The 14139-nt window shown below is 43.7% G+C and overlaps 1 protein-coding gene across 2 annotated transcripts in view; it reads left to right on the top strand.

Moving 5' to 3' along the window:
• The first annotated feature begins 356 nt into the window (after positions 1–356).
• Positions 357–14139, top strand: part of PRKACB (protein kinase cAMP-activated catalytic subunit beta) — a 57802-nt gene continuing 44019 nt past the window's right edge. The window contains exon 1 of one of the 2 annotated variants that reach the window (XM_083620821.1): positions 357–999. In XM_083620821.1, coding sequence (XP_083476947.1) covers positions 954–999 — 46 coding nt within the window. In that variant the 5' untranslated portion in view covers positions 357–953. The remainder of the gene's footprint in view (positions 1000–14139) is intronic. The other variant, XR_014549691.1, reaches the window with a different exon arrangement.

Genomic DNA, 14139 nt, shown 5'->3' with positions numbered 1-14139 from the left:
TCAGAAAAAGGCCAGTTGGTGCATTTGTTGGAATCTGGAGCAAAGCTGAATCCGGGAGCAGTCCAAAAAACAACTGCACCCAGTGTGTCCAACAGAAATATGTCCCAAAGTGTCTTGTCTGGATTACATCTTTCTCCAACCTCCCTTTTGCCCCGTATCCCATCTCTCACTGGCTTCAACATTAACAGTATAGATACAAGACTCAAGCACAGGATGGGGCATCCCAAGCCAAGGCGCGTTTATATGATCCATAAACCAAACTCCCACAAACTTCCATGGGTTTATCTCCTCGGGAGGAGGAGTGGCAGCGGAGCGCGAAGGGCGCGTTAGATCCGCTCCTGAAATAAGTGCGGACTTGGGACTACTGCTGCAGCCGCTTGCAAGTGCGGGTGAAGAAGGCAAGAGCTGAGGGGGCGGGGGAAGGCTGGTCCCTTCGGGTGAATTATTTACTCGAGGGCAAAAGGAGGTGCGTTGTGGGGAAGAGTCTGAGGGGAAAAGCGGAAAGCGAGGCCGGCAGGAGGCCTCCTCCTCCTCCGCAAAGAGCGTAGCCCCGCCAGGCCGCCGGGCAGGCGAAGCCGGAGCCCTTGTGAGCGTGAGGAGGAACGGCTGAGGAGAAGGAGGAGGCGCTTCAGCGGCCGTCATTTCCGCCGTGTATGTGTGTGTGTGTGTGGAGTCGGGGAGGGCAGGCGGACAAGCGGAAAGAAAGGAGGCAGGACCCGGAGGAACCCTCGCCGCCTCCGACTTAGAGGCCGCCCGGAGCCCCCTTACCAGAGCGAGGGGGAGAGGAGCCGAAGGCCGAGCGCTGAGGGGAAAGACCGAAGCGGCGACGCCACACTCCTTCCTCCTTCGCTTTTTGCCGGCTCCACAGAAGCCGCTCGGGATTCCCGCCCTTCTCCCTCCCTCCCTTTCTTCCCCCCGCTGGACGGACGGAGCAGCCCGCCGGCCTCCCGGCCATGGGGAACGCCGCCACCGCCAAGAAGGGCAACGAGATCGAGAGCGGTGAGTTGGAAGCGGGCGACAAAGACCGGGGGGGAGGCAGGCCGGCTCTCTGCCGCCGCCCCGCTGCTCCTCCTCTCGCCAAGGTGCACCGGGACGGGCCGTGGCAGCAGCAAGGCCCTGCGGCCTAGTCTGGCGGGCTGCGGCATTGGCGGCAACCGGTGCGGCAGGCAGGCCGGCCCGCTCGCTGTGCCCCTTTGGCGCGGGGGTTCTGGAGGAACTGCTTTAGCCACGTCCCGCTCTGGGGGCTTAGGAGTAAGCGGGTTAACCGGTCCCCTCGCAAGGCTCAGGGGCAGATGCAGAGCCCCCCTCCCGGGGGGGGGTGCAGAGGAGCTCCGTGGACGCCCCCCACCCGGAGGCCGCTGCTGCTGCTGCGTGTCCCCGGCATCCCCACCTAGGTGCATCCCTCCGCTTAGGCCGGCCTAGTCCCAACCCGGAGGAGGCCAATGAATGGGGTCTACTCCTCCCGCCCCAATCCCTCTTGGTAAAACTCTTGGCCCTCGTCGTAAGGAAGAAAAGCTTTTCTCTCGGCAACCTTGGGGTGAGGGGTGGGGGTCGGGGCAAAGCTCGGGTGCAAACTGTGATTTGTTTGGCGCTTGTGTGTTTTCTCCTCTTTTCTCTCCGCCTCTTCCTTCCTTACCCCCCCCCCCCACAACAGAAAAAAGGCTGCTGTAGAAAACTCCCTAACCTTTCCCTCTTATAGTTTTTGTTCTCTACTGTTGTGGAAACAGTTTATTCCGAGCTCCTCCTGCTTAGGAGAAGCAGTCTTCTGTTGCAGCATGTTAATGTGTTGTGAAACCTCTCTCTACAGAAAGCGAAAGAGACCTAACGCTAGTAAACGATTATTATTAATATTATTATTATTATTATTATTATTATTATTATTTTGTCGTGCAGGATCTTGGTAAGCTGCATTTTGTTTGGGATTGAGAACATAGCGTAAAAGAACACAAGCAAAGCATTTAAGCAATTGCTGGCACTTCTCATTGGGGATTAAGGCCTTGCTAACACACTTACTTGGGAGTAAGTCCCATTGAATTCAATCAGGCTTTTGAGTACATGTGTTTAAGATTATGAGGTGGATTACTAATATGAACTCTTGAGGTTTTGAGTGTTTATTTCTATTTGCTTGTCTGCAGTAGAAATGATTTGGAGTGTTTTTGATCCTCAGCAATTTTTGAGATGGGCAACTTTTATTGGTTAGCATCTGTCTCCTTTTGTAGTTAGACAAGTAATTTTACATAAAGATTGTTTTGGTTTGAAAAATACAGTTCCTCAGAATAAAGCCCTAAATGTTACTTAGTCCAGAGATGGGGAACCTATGACCCTCCTGATGCTGAACTAAAACTCCCATCAGCCCCAGTCAACTTGACCAATGGCCAGGGATAATGGTAGTTGTAGTCTAACACCTGCAGGGCCACTGTTGCCCACCCTGATGTAGTCAAGTAAAATAAAATCCTTTCTGTTGAATAATCAAAAGCTTAAACCAATTTTAAAAATAAGTAAATCTAGAGAGAGAGAGATGCATGCTTAAAAAGTAGAATCCTGTGCATACACCATTAAATTCAGTTGAACTAACTTCTGGTTAAGTGTGTACAGTGCTGAAGCTTTCATCCTAACTTTGAGGCCTTGAGGCCTTCATTGTGTTTGTCATTGTGTTTGATTTCAGTGGGATTGCCTCCACCAGTTAATAGCATCTCCAGAAGGTGCTTGTTCAGCTGTAACACTGTGCAAAAGTGGGGTGGGAGAAAAGTAGCTTGTTGGGTACTACTGGTCTGAGAATGCCACACTGTAATGCCTGTGTTCAGAATGGGCTGTCATGTTGATGCAGTGTAAACTGATAGTATGCATAGGAATAGTTTTCTTGTCGATTGGTGGTTTCTGGTATGCTGAATCAATGCATGTCTGACATTTGAAAAAGCCTCTGGCTTCAAACCTGTTTCCTGGGAGAAGAGACTCCCTTTGGGGCTTTAGTCTAACCTACCTTCCCTGCCATGCTGCCTCTTCGTGTGGCATCAGTGATGGTCCTGGTGAACTGTGGTGCCACAGGCCCTTAGTTTTACTTTGACAGCAGGGGTAGCCAAAGTGGTGTCATTATGTTGGGCTATGACTTCCCTGACAATTGATCGTGCTGGTTGAGGCTGATGGGAATTGTAGTCCAAATACCTTTGGCGGGTACCATCTTTGCTATCCCTGCATTTGTGAATCAAGCAGCATATTCTTGCTCAACCCTCTGGGCACAGTTCTGCTTCTGCTGAGGGTATTCTGTGTCCTGGGGGTGGGTGACATTCACTTTGCCTTCAAGTGAATGACCTGCAGCATTGTAGTATGTTTGGGACAGCTCTAGGCTGTTGCATGTGTACTCTATAGGGAGTTAGGCATCCTTTTAAATACGCTTGGTCCCTATGAGGATTCTCTCCTCACTCTATCAATACATATGGTGTGCAGGTCTGTGATTTCCGGAACATTTTCTAACACATGCCCAAATCTAGCATGGACTTCACTTGTTCTGCATCATAACACACCCCTTTCATATTAATGGTGTCAAATTGTAGTAAAAATGCACATGTCAGATTTGTTAACTTGTCAGATCTGTACCAGCTGTCAGGAATGCAAAATAAGGCAGTGGTAACAATATTGTGCTGTCTCAAAGACGCTTTCTAGAATTGTGAATTTGTAGAGGGTTGAGAACAAAAAGAAGTACCACTGCAGCGAGAGGGGTTGAGGGATTCTGAGAATATGAAGACTTGTGAATGCTTTGCAAGCATTGAAACAGAGGTTTTTCTGCTATCTGATACAGTGACTGTTGCAGTTTGCATTGTTATAGAACTACTCATCCTTGTCAAAATAGCTGCCTGAGGAAACAAATCTTACTAATTTTTGTTATAAGTTTACACAATATGTTAGAAAGGCTACAAGTTTTGAATAAGTTCTGTAAACTGACAGTGGAAGCGGGGGAGGGCAGTGATTACTTTTAATCCATGTCCTTTATATATTAACATCTACTGAAAGCTGTGATTGTAAAGATCAAGGCCATGCTACAGTATCCGAAAGACAATGAACAGTGACTTGGTTTGTAGTCTACTTTATATTTGCACATAAAGTGTTTGAGAGCTCTTACTGCAACTGTGGTCAATGTACCGTATTTTTCGTCCCATAGGACGCTCCGTCCCATAGGACGCACCTAGTTTTTTGGGGGGGAAATAAAGGAAAATTTTTTTTCCTTTATTTCCCCCCAAAAAAGCAGGTCGGAGAAACCGAACCAGGTCGAGGAACAGCGGGATGGTGGCGCTGCGCCTCCCTGCTGTCCCCCGAGCTTGTGGGGCTGGCCGATGTCTGCCCAGCGCGCGGGGCGCTCTTCTTCAGGGTGCCCTGTGCGCCGGGCGGCAGGCTGCTATCCGCAGCGTGGGGAGCCCTGCGGGGAACTCCTGCAGGGCTCCCCACGCTGCGGATGTCTGTCCGGCGCGCGGGGCGCTCTGCTTCAGGGCGCCCTGCCCGCCGGGCAGCAGGCTGCTATCCGCAGCATGGGGAGCTCTGCGGGGAACTCCTGCAGGGCTCCCCACGCTGCGGATGTGTTCCCGAAGCGCCCGGCGCTCTTTCAGGGCGCCCGACGCTCCGGGAAGCAGGCTGCTATCCACAGCCTAGACATCCCTGTAGGACCTCCCACAGGGCTGCCTAGGCTGCGGATGTGTTCCCGAAGTGGCGGGCGCCCTGAAAGCAGAGCGCCCGATGCTCTGGGAAGCAGGCTGCTATCCGCAGCCTAGACATCCCTGCGGGACCTCCCACAGGGCTGCCTAGGCTGCGGATGTCTTCCTGAAGCCTGGAGAGTGAGAGGGGTCGGTGCACACCGACCCCTCTCGCTCTCCAAGCTTCAGCGAAAACCTGCATTCGCCCCATAGGACGCACCCAGATTTCCCCTTCATTTTTGGAGGGGAAAAAGTGCGTCCTATAGGGGGAAAAATACGGTAAACGGAAACAATATAATTGTAGCACTTAGTAGTAAAGCTTCATATAATGGTATCTTGTGTGTTGCTGAACTTTTATCACCCATGGTGCATTTAGTATGGCTCTGGAATATTTTTAGTAGTGGTGGTTATTTATTTATTTCTTCAAACTTTATAGCATTAGTAGAAGAATGCAATCCTTTTTTTACTTTAGTTCTGGATATGGATGCATGTTCTATGTTGTGTAAGGTAATGTCTATTACATATTGTACTTGAACATAGAAAAATAATTTCCATGTATTTCTTTGCTATACAGTCTTAAAGCAATATTGCCATTATGCATCTGAACAAAGCTCCAATTAAGTTCAATTGATATTGGTGGGACCTGCTTCAGCACTTCTAAAAAGGGGGCTTTGCCTTTGAGGTCTAGGATGTTGGGTCTGAGCAGAAACCACCTTTACAAGTACTATTTAAAGGAAAACTTTCTGCGACTCAGTGAATACTTTTAAAAAGAGGGATCCTAACTGGAATTAGAAATGTCATTGCCTTTAAAATACTGTCCAGATAAGTAGCAGCATTAGTCTGTGGCATCAGAAAGCACAGTTATGCATTGTTAGAAACTCAGATATATAAGCTAGACACCAAATGGCTCCTTAAACTAGGAGTACAGTTTTCAAAACAATGCCTAGTTGTCATTTTTGGGCCAGACAGCTTGAAATTTGTATTCTACCGGATGTGTTGCTAGTGTGTGAAAACAGTCAGGACCCAAAGCATGCACCTCCAGATGGTGGAGACGTCAGGGGCCATTCTGGCACCTGGGCATCCTCTCTTGGTCGCAAGTGGCCAGTAGTCAGGTGAAAAATGCACCTGGCACCTGGTGAATTTCAAATGCTGGTTACATGATACTTTTGAAAGCAACACATTTATTATAGCAGAAGCTTTTCTGAATTACAGTCCACTCCATGCAATTGATGAAGTAGACTGTAGTCCATAGAAGCTTATACCAACATAATTTTGTTAGTCTTTAAGATACCAGAAGACTGTTGTTTAAAAATACTGGATGCTTCTTAAAAGAAAATGAGATAGAATCATAGAGTAATTGAATTGTAGAGTTGGAAGGGACCCTTAGGGTAATCTAGTCCAACCCTTTGCAGTGTTTAATTGATAGATGAATTGGAATATATAGAGTTATCGTTTTGAGATAATGAACTAGATCTTATTCCAGAAGATACCTTTCCTGTTCTAGAATTGCTTTCTTGATGCACGCAGTGCTTACAATTTTTGTTATATCATGGAGTTTGGGTCACAAACCTTTTCACACAAAATAAAAATTATATAGGACTACAAGTGAGGACAGCAAGAAAACTTGATGGGTGAAGGGAGTGAATGAAATACCAGAAGAATTCATCACTCCCAGTACTCTTCTTTTCCCCACCCCACACTGGCCTTCTGAAAACTAGGTGCAGAGTAGGAAGTATATTGAAAGTGCTGCAAAACAAACCAGTATTGCTAGAGTGAATTGTATCCTACTACTCCAGGAAGGCTATCCTGCACTATCCAGAAGTTATTTTTCCTCGTGCCATCAAAGGAAGTAGCCAGACTCCTGGATAGCTCATGGTGCTGATAATTCCAAGGTTGCAGATTTGATCCCTGTATGGAGCAGCTACATATTCCTGCATTGCAGAAGGTTGGGGTAGATGATCCTCAGGGTCCCTTCCAATTTTGTGATTGTATTATCTATGCACCTTGAGAGGAGGGGAGAAGGGGCCTAATAAAGAAACTAGAGAAGGACCAGAAAAGTGTGGGTAGCCGATTATGTTTTCTCTCTAGCCTATGTTCTTATTTGCTCTCTCATTCTTCTAGTGCTGCTGGGATAGCTCTAGAGCTGTTGTGTATTCATCATCACATGCATGCTAACTTTGGCCTCATTGAGGAAGGATAAAGTGGGGAAGTTTATTCTCATCACATGTTTTTGGCACAACTCTAAAGTTTGTGCAAATAAGGCATAACTACCGGTAGTGGTGATCTCTTCATGGTTTGATTTGGAATTGGCTCAGTAGTTATCTATTTTCAAGTAACCTTTTCTCTTTTTTGTGGGGCAGAAAGTTCACCTGTTTTTGACCATTTTCATCTTGTTTAGATTAGTGGATGTTTTCTGATTACTCCATGCACAAAGGAAGAAATCATTGACTTGCCTTTGTAACCTCCCTTTGCACATGTTCCTGAACTACACAAACAGACTCAGGGACCATATTTCTCAACTGGAATATTGCATAGATTTAGAAAAGCTTGCACTTTACTTATTCTAGTTGTTAGCCTTCTAACGATTTGGGAAATGCTTAAAGCAAATTTTATTTGCCTTGTTGTTTTTTAAGAATGAGCCTGGAAAGCAGCTTTATACATATCCTCACAGATAGCCTTAAGCATAGTTATCTTCAAAACCACTGGGTGATATCCAGCTAAGCCATACTCACTGAAATAAATTGGCTTAATTCAGTGGATCTGCTCTCTGAGTATGACTAACATTGGATATCACCTTCTGCCTTGTTCTAACCTATCTCTCTATCCTTATTTGCTGATACATCTAGTTCTTCCTCCAACACTGCCACCACCAGTAGCCCAAATCCCTTAAACATCTCTGCATTTTTCCATTGCTGTGCCTGGAATTTCTTTCCAGAACAAATATTTTCAAGTAATTCTCTAGAGCTCACCAGTTCAGGGAAGTCCTTGCTTAACCCATTCGTCTCCATCCCTCAACTGTGCTTGCTCACATTTCATCCCTTGTTACTCTTGTTTCTTCCTCTGAACTCTCCCTACTCTCAAAATATAGATTATAATTTATTTGGGTACAAGGATCTGTGAGTGCATGACCTGGCAGAGAGGAAATAATCTTGGTCTAATAAATGATGCTTTATTAAAGAACAAATCTAGTCCCCACATTTTGGCTTTGTACCTGCCATGACCCAGCTTTGGCACATCTTTTGTGGTTTATTTCTGTTACAACTGAACCACTAAAACTGGTTTGATCTGTTTGCAAGCCAGGCTTTACTAGATCTTGGTTTCATCTTACGGTCAGTAGGCAGAGATTAAACCAAGTTTTCCAGCTGAATGTAATGGGAAACTTGCTTAGCAAACCCTAGAAGTGTTGTATTATGGTGTGAGAGGGGAGAATGTGCAGACACAACTTCATCTAACAAACTCTGGCTTATTGGATCAGGATCATTATATCTGAACCAAGCCTATGTGTTTCCTTTTTTATTTTTCTTCAAGGTAGGCTAGTACATGATTCTTACACCCAAGATTATTTGGAATCTCCAAGGGACCAAATTGTGAAGTTGTACAAAAAATTTCATTACTTTTTTAAAAAACAACAACGATGTAGCTTAAACACTATAGTAAAATAAAGTTCTGGCTTGTATTTTCAGGCTGCTATAACCTAAGATGCTGTGGCATGTAGTCAACTAAATTATACTCACAGTTGACCCATTGAAATTAATGGACCTAAATTAGTCAGGACCATTTCAAAGGGTCTTCTCTGAGTATGACTAATGTTGTATACAACTCTGCAAAAATAATAGTGTTTTTTAAATGTTAATAAGCATGTAAATAGCCACTTGTCTGTGGTAAGAATCTCCTTCAGATGACCAGTCAGAGAAACTGCTTTAAAATGGAAAATTGCTTTTGCTCCAGCTGTTGATGGTTCCACAAATAAGTAACATGGTATGTGTGAGTAAAGGAGCTAGTGCTTCTTACTGTACAGTCCAAGACAACTTAGTACCAAGTTAATTAGCATCACCTTCCCTTATGTAAATGTACCTATCCTTTAAGATTGGATGTTGAACCCCTCCTGCATTTGGTGTTGCCGGCTAAGGCTAGGTGCGTGGTAACAGATGAGAGAGACTGCTTTATCTGTGGTAGTGTGGAACTCTCTGCCCCCTTGCTCTTTATATTATCTTGGCACTAAGAAAGCTTTTATTTTTAAACATGCTCTTGATTCTGTTGCTACTTAATGCATTGATTGGTGCTGCTGTTGCTGCTTTTTGTGTTTTTGTTTTGCTTCTCTGTTTAAAATATGTGTTTTTATTGGTTGTGTCATTGTTGCTTTTCTGCTTACTCTTCGTGTGCAAGTCACTGAGCAACTCCTTTGTGGGGAAAAGTGGGGCTTTAATTTAAAAATAATAATAACAACAACTTCTGTGGGATAGTAACTTTGGCGGACTTATTGCCAAGGCTGCCCTTGGAATACAAATAACAAAAAAGCATGTGTAGCGTAAGCAAGAACAAATATTCTAAAACATGAAAACCTTTGCACTGTATTCAGTACACAACAGCAGATTTTTGAAACGGGAAATGCATCTAAAACTTCAGTTCATCAGAGCATTAGATTAAGTATGTATCCTATACATTTCAGTAATAAAAAGATACAGTTCACCATGCAGACAATTGCTGGGTTATAAAATAATGTCTTAAAAGTTAAGTGTATAATTATGAGAGGAAGTAACTATAGTACCCAATACTAAAGTTAGACAATTCCAGGTTCCATGCTCATGCATCCTGCTAGATGAGGGAATTTCTGCGTTAGAATTGTGGTCACTGGTAACTTTTCTGTGCATCTGTGAACTCTGAACAGCTATGAACTTTCTAAAAACAAGTGCCTAAGGATGGCATCCACAGATACCAGGTGAGCTTTCGAATGTATTCACTGAATGTATTCCAAGCTTCTTTTGTAATGGTGTCTTGGATTGAAATATTGCTTGTGCTTCTGTTGTTCCACTTCTGTGGAACATGCTGATTCCTAAATGTTACCATGTGCAGGCCTTGGACTGTCCATAAGATTCAAATTCCTAAGCTGCAGTCGCAATTGACTTGGTGTGCAAGCTACTGGAAGTTTTTCAGACTTTGCTTTAGTGTTTTAGTGTTTTGTTGAAGCATTACTCTTAGCTGCAGTTCAACACCGGATGCATGGAATGAAAGCTGTACCCTACCACTGAACCACAGTGGACTGCTACACTGGGACCTCTCAATTCTGACAAAGATCTGTTTGCTTTCCATTCTGTGTATGCATCCTGTAATAACTGGTGATGGTGTGTGAATATCATAGGAATAAGTGTGTCCTAAAGGCAATTGTGTGAAATATGTGATTGCATGAGAATTTTAAAGACTGACATACCCAAATCTCTTGATGGTCATCCTGCTAACATAATGCTGTTAGTTAGGACTGCTTGAATTTTACCTCCACAGTTATCATATACCTTTCAGACTCGAGGTGGCTTTCAGCATAGTTAAAACATTAAAACACAGCATTATGAAAGCATTTTATCATTTTCCATTCACAAAATTTACATTGAGCTTTTCTTGAAATGGACGGGTCTTCTAAGCATATGTGTTTAAGATTAGGGTGTAAGATTTTGTAAAAAACAAAACAACCTTTCTGTTTCGCCACAGGCCATAGATTTGATTGCAGGGTCAGTCTAACATAAAGCCAGTGGGTGCAGAAAGTAACTTGTGGCTCTGGAAGAAGCTATGCACAAACATTTGCCTTGGGATATATGTACAGTATGGTCAGTCACAAAATTCATACTGAGAAATCAGAAATAGTATATGAACTTGCACACTAATATAATCAATCTGTCTGAGCACAAGACATTATGTGTTGAGAACTATACTGTAGTCTACATAAGGTAAAGGTAAAGGGACCCCTGACCATTAGGTCCAGTCGTGGCCGACTCTGGGGTTGTGGCACTCATCTCGCTATATTGGCTGAGGGAGCCAGCGTACAGCTTCCGGGTCTTGTGGCCAGCATGACTAAGCCACTTCTGGCGAACTAGAGCAGCGCACAGAAACACCGTTTACCTTTCCGCCGGAACGGTACCCATTTATCTACTTGCACTTTAACTTTCGAACTGTGCTAGGTTGGCAGGAGCAGGGACTGAGCAACAGGAGCTCACTCTGTCGCGGGCATTCGAACTGCCAACCTTCTGATCGGCAAGCCCTAAACTCTGTGGTTTAACCCACAGCGCCACCCGCGTCCCTTATAGCAAATGTACAAAATTGCAGCTGTTATGAGTCCTGAAGTAACCTCATCATTGCATACTAAAGAATGAAAGCAACAACTAGGATATCTGATGGTACTACTGTAATTGATTAGTTTACTTTACTCCAAAGATGTATACTTTGCACATGTGTGTGCTGGTGCAACCAAGTACCTTTCACTTTGGAAGTAATATAATACCATCATGTTCAAACTCTGGCACATTGAACAAATTCTGTATATCATATCATAGATGGTTTGTAGATTCAAAAAGACAATTTAAAATGGAACAAATCTCTTGAGGTTATATGCCCTGCTGCATTATTGCTGAATTTGAGTTCATGTGATTTTAATACTTGGCCTTCCTGTGGTCTCTGTCTAAGGCAGATAGGAATCATGTAGCCCTTAAGTTACAAAACTCAGAAGAGTGATCTGGATTTTTAAAGTTCTAAGCAGTTCTGTTTCACTTTCGTGTCCAATAGAGTGACAAGTTACAAAACCAGGGGTGTGGTTTTTCCAGGAAATTTTGAATTGGAAAAATCTCTTATGCACATTATGGCAATTTGCAGCAGAAGATTTTCAGTTTGTAGCAGAAAAGTGTCTGGTTCCCTTGAGAGCAATCTAATTTAGCATGTTTATTTTATTTGTATTTAGCAAACAAAGTCAATAATTTGGAAACTGCCAAGCTTCCCTATATGTATGTATGTAATTATTTATTTATTTATATGCACTAGGCATACTTTCCTTGTTACTAATGAATTTATGAAATATAAAAAAATTAATGAATAAATAAAGCGGTGGAAAATCTTCTAGATTTTTTTCTGCCCACACCCCTGATGGTTCAGAAGCCCCTCAGTAAATCTAGTGAGTCTGCCTTGTTAGCTACCATAGATTCCGGCGTATTAGGCTACTGGCCGTATTAGACAACCCCCCCAAATTGGCAGCTGCAATTTGGGGGTTTGTCTTATAAGCCCAGTTGCCTAATATGCTGGGCAGCTCCGCGCCGGGAGAAAGCTGCCCGGCACGGAGCAGAGCCCGCCGCCCCTGCTGCTGCTTTTGAAGCAGCGCGAGGGGCGGGCTCTGCGCCGGGCGGCTTTCTCCCTGCACGGAGCTGAGCCAGCCACTCGCTGCTTCAGAAGCAGTAGGGGGGCGGGCTCCGCACCGGGAGAAAGCCGCCTGGAGTGGAGCAGAGCCCTTCCAAAGCAGCAGTGGGCGGACTCCGTGCCTGGCGGCTCTCTCCCAGTGCAGAGCGGAGCCCACTGCTGGTGCGGCTACTTCAGAGCCACCGCTGCAGCAGCGGGGGGGGGGCAGATACCCGGCGTATAAGACGACCCCCGACTTTTAAACCTCTTTTCTGTGGTTAAAAAGTCGTCTTATACGCCAGAATTTACGGTATTTGGTTTGTTCTTGTGCCTTCCTTCTACTGTTTATGTCCTTGTGCTTTGCCTACTCCATACTATTTCAATATATGATGAGCTTAACTATAGGAACAATCATCATATAGTTAGAACTGGCTGTGTGAGTTGCTCTTGTAAGAAGCATGTGCTAATGATTTATCAAGATCAGGAATGGTTAGCCCTTGGCTCTCCAAGCACATTTTTTCTGGCCACTCAAAACTCCCAACAGCAGCTAGGAGTGTGTGTATATTTTGGGGTGGGTGCAGAGGTTTAGCCATTGTGCACACTGCAGCACCTGATTGAAGTGAAAATTACACCCCACCCTGGTCACCAGGTTGATCATTTAATGATTGGTAGAGGGGTGATATTCCTCCATCCTCAGCTAGTTACATGCACAACATGGGTCTGTGTGCATGTAAGAGCGTGGTGTGGCCACACCCACTCAGTTCTGCATGAACATGGCTATCAGTTAACGTGGTGCAGTGGTCAGCCATATTGTACCCAGCGACTTACATCCTTTCTTCTAAGATGCTGTTTTGTACATCAGTATCAACTTTTCAGATAAGACCAAAAAAAGTTCAGATACCTGAGTTGGGCATTTTGAACACTGACAACCTGAAAGAAAAAAGAAGCAGCTTGCTTTCTGTTTATACAAAAATAGTTTCCTAGTTGCCTGATCAGGCAAAGTAGCTTTGTAAAAGCCTGCGCAGTATGCCAGTCCACTTCTTATTTGTCTTTACTGCTTACTGATTTTCAATATAGATAGAACTGCCTGTATGTGATTGCCATTTTCTAATGATAGTGTCTATTTTTAAATTATATAGACTCTGGAAACAGTGGGAAGTGCTCTCTAAATTATTGGCTTCTCTTGTTGAGTAGCTTTTCTTTTTAAATTTTAAGTTAGAGTAGTTTGAAAAAGGTCATTAATTATCCATTGGTCTGGAGTACAAATCTACTGTACTTGGGTGAGTTTCTGTGCTATGATATGCACCCATCTTAAAAGTGATTTGTATCAAATCTGTATTTGAAAGCAAGAAAGCAGACATTCTGTAACTTGAATAGGAAGATCTGAGAGGTTTAATATAATCAGAATAATTGCAAACACATTAGGTACAGCTGTGAGAATTGTCTACATTTTCATTTTTACCAGGGTAGCCAACTAGTTTAAAATAATTTTTATTTATCTGTCTCATCATTGATTGTTTGCTTAAACTGTTAAATTAATTATTTTGTTCTACTTATAAATTTTCATTGCATTGCTTCACATTTCATTAAATATAACCGTACACTCAATCATTGACTTTCCTTCTCCCCCCCTTTCCAGGTTTCATTTATCCATTAAGACTGCATATTCAAATTTCTCCTTACATTCATATTTCTCCCTTACCCCATATCTTCAATGTTTTAAACTAAAATATACGTGTGCTTATTGCGTAAGTGTGAAATATGCACACTTATTTTAACAGCAAGGTAAGCTGTTAAATTAAAATAAGTGTGCATATTTCAAAATTTCACTACTGCTAACATGACCCTATCCTATTCTAATATTGGTGCCTTATTGGTACCTTATTGTACAAGCCTAATTCTATGCATACTCTGTTATCCTAGCTACAGATGCTTCTGCATATTTCATACAAATAAATAGTAGTGAACTGATAAGATCATATTGCAAACAGCTTCTGATCTGGTCAGTTTTACTGCTTTTAACAGAAAAGCAAAGAGAGATGAGCAACCTCACAACTGATAGTTTTCCTCATCTGCTCAGAAGGAG

The sequence above is a fragment of the Podarcis filfolensis genome, assembly GCF_964270895.1.
Source record: "Podarcis filfolensis genome assembly, chromosome: 6".
Taxonomy (NCBI): Eukaryota; Metazoa; Chordata; class Lepidosauria; order Squamata; family Lacertidae; genus Podarcis; species Podarcis filfolensis.
This window is presented reverse-complemented; position numbering and strand designations above follow the sequence as displayed.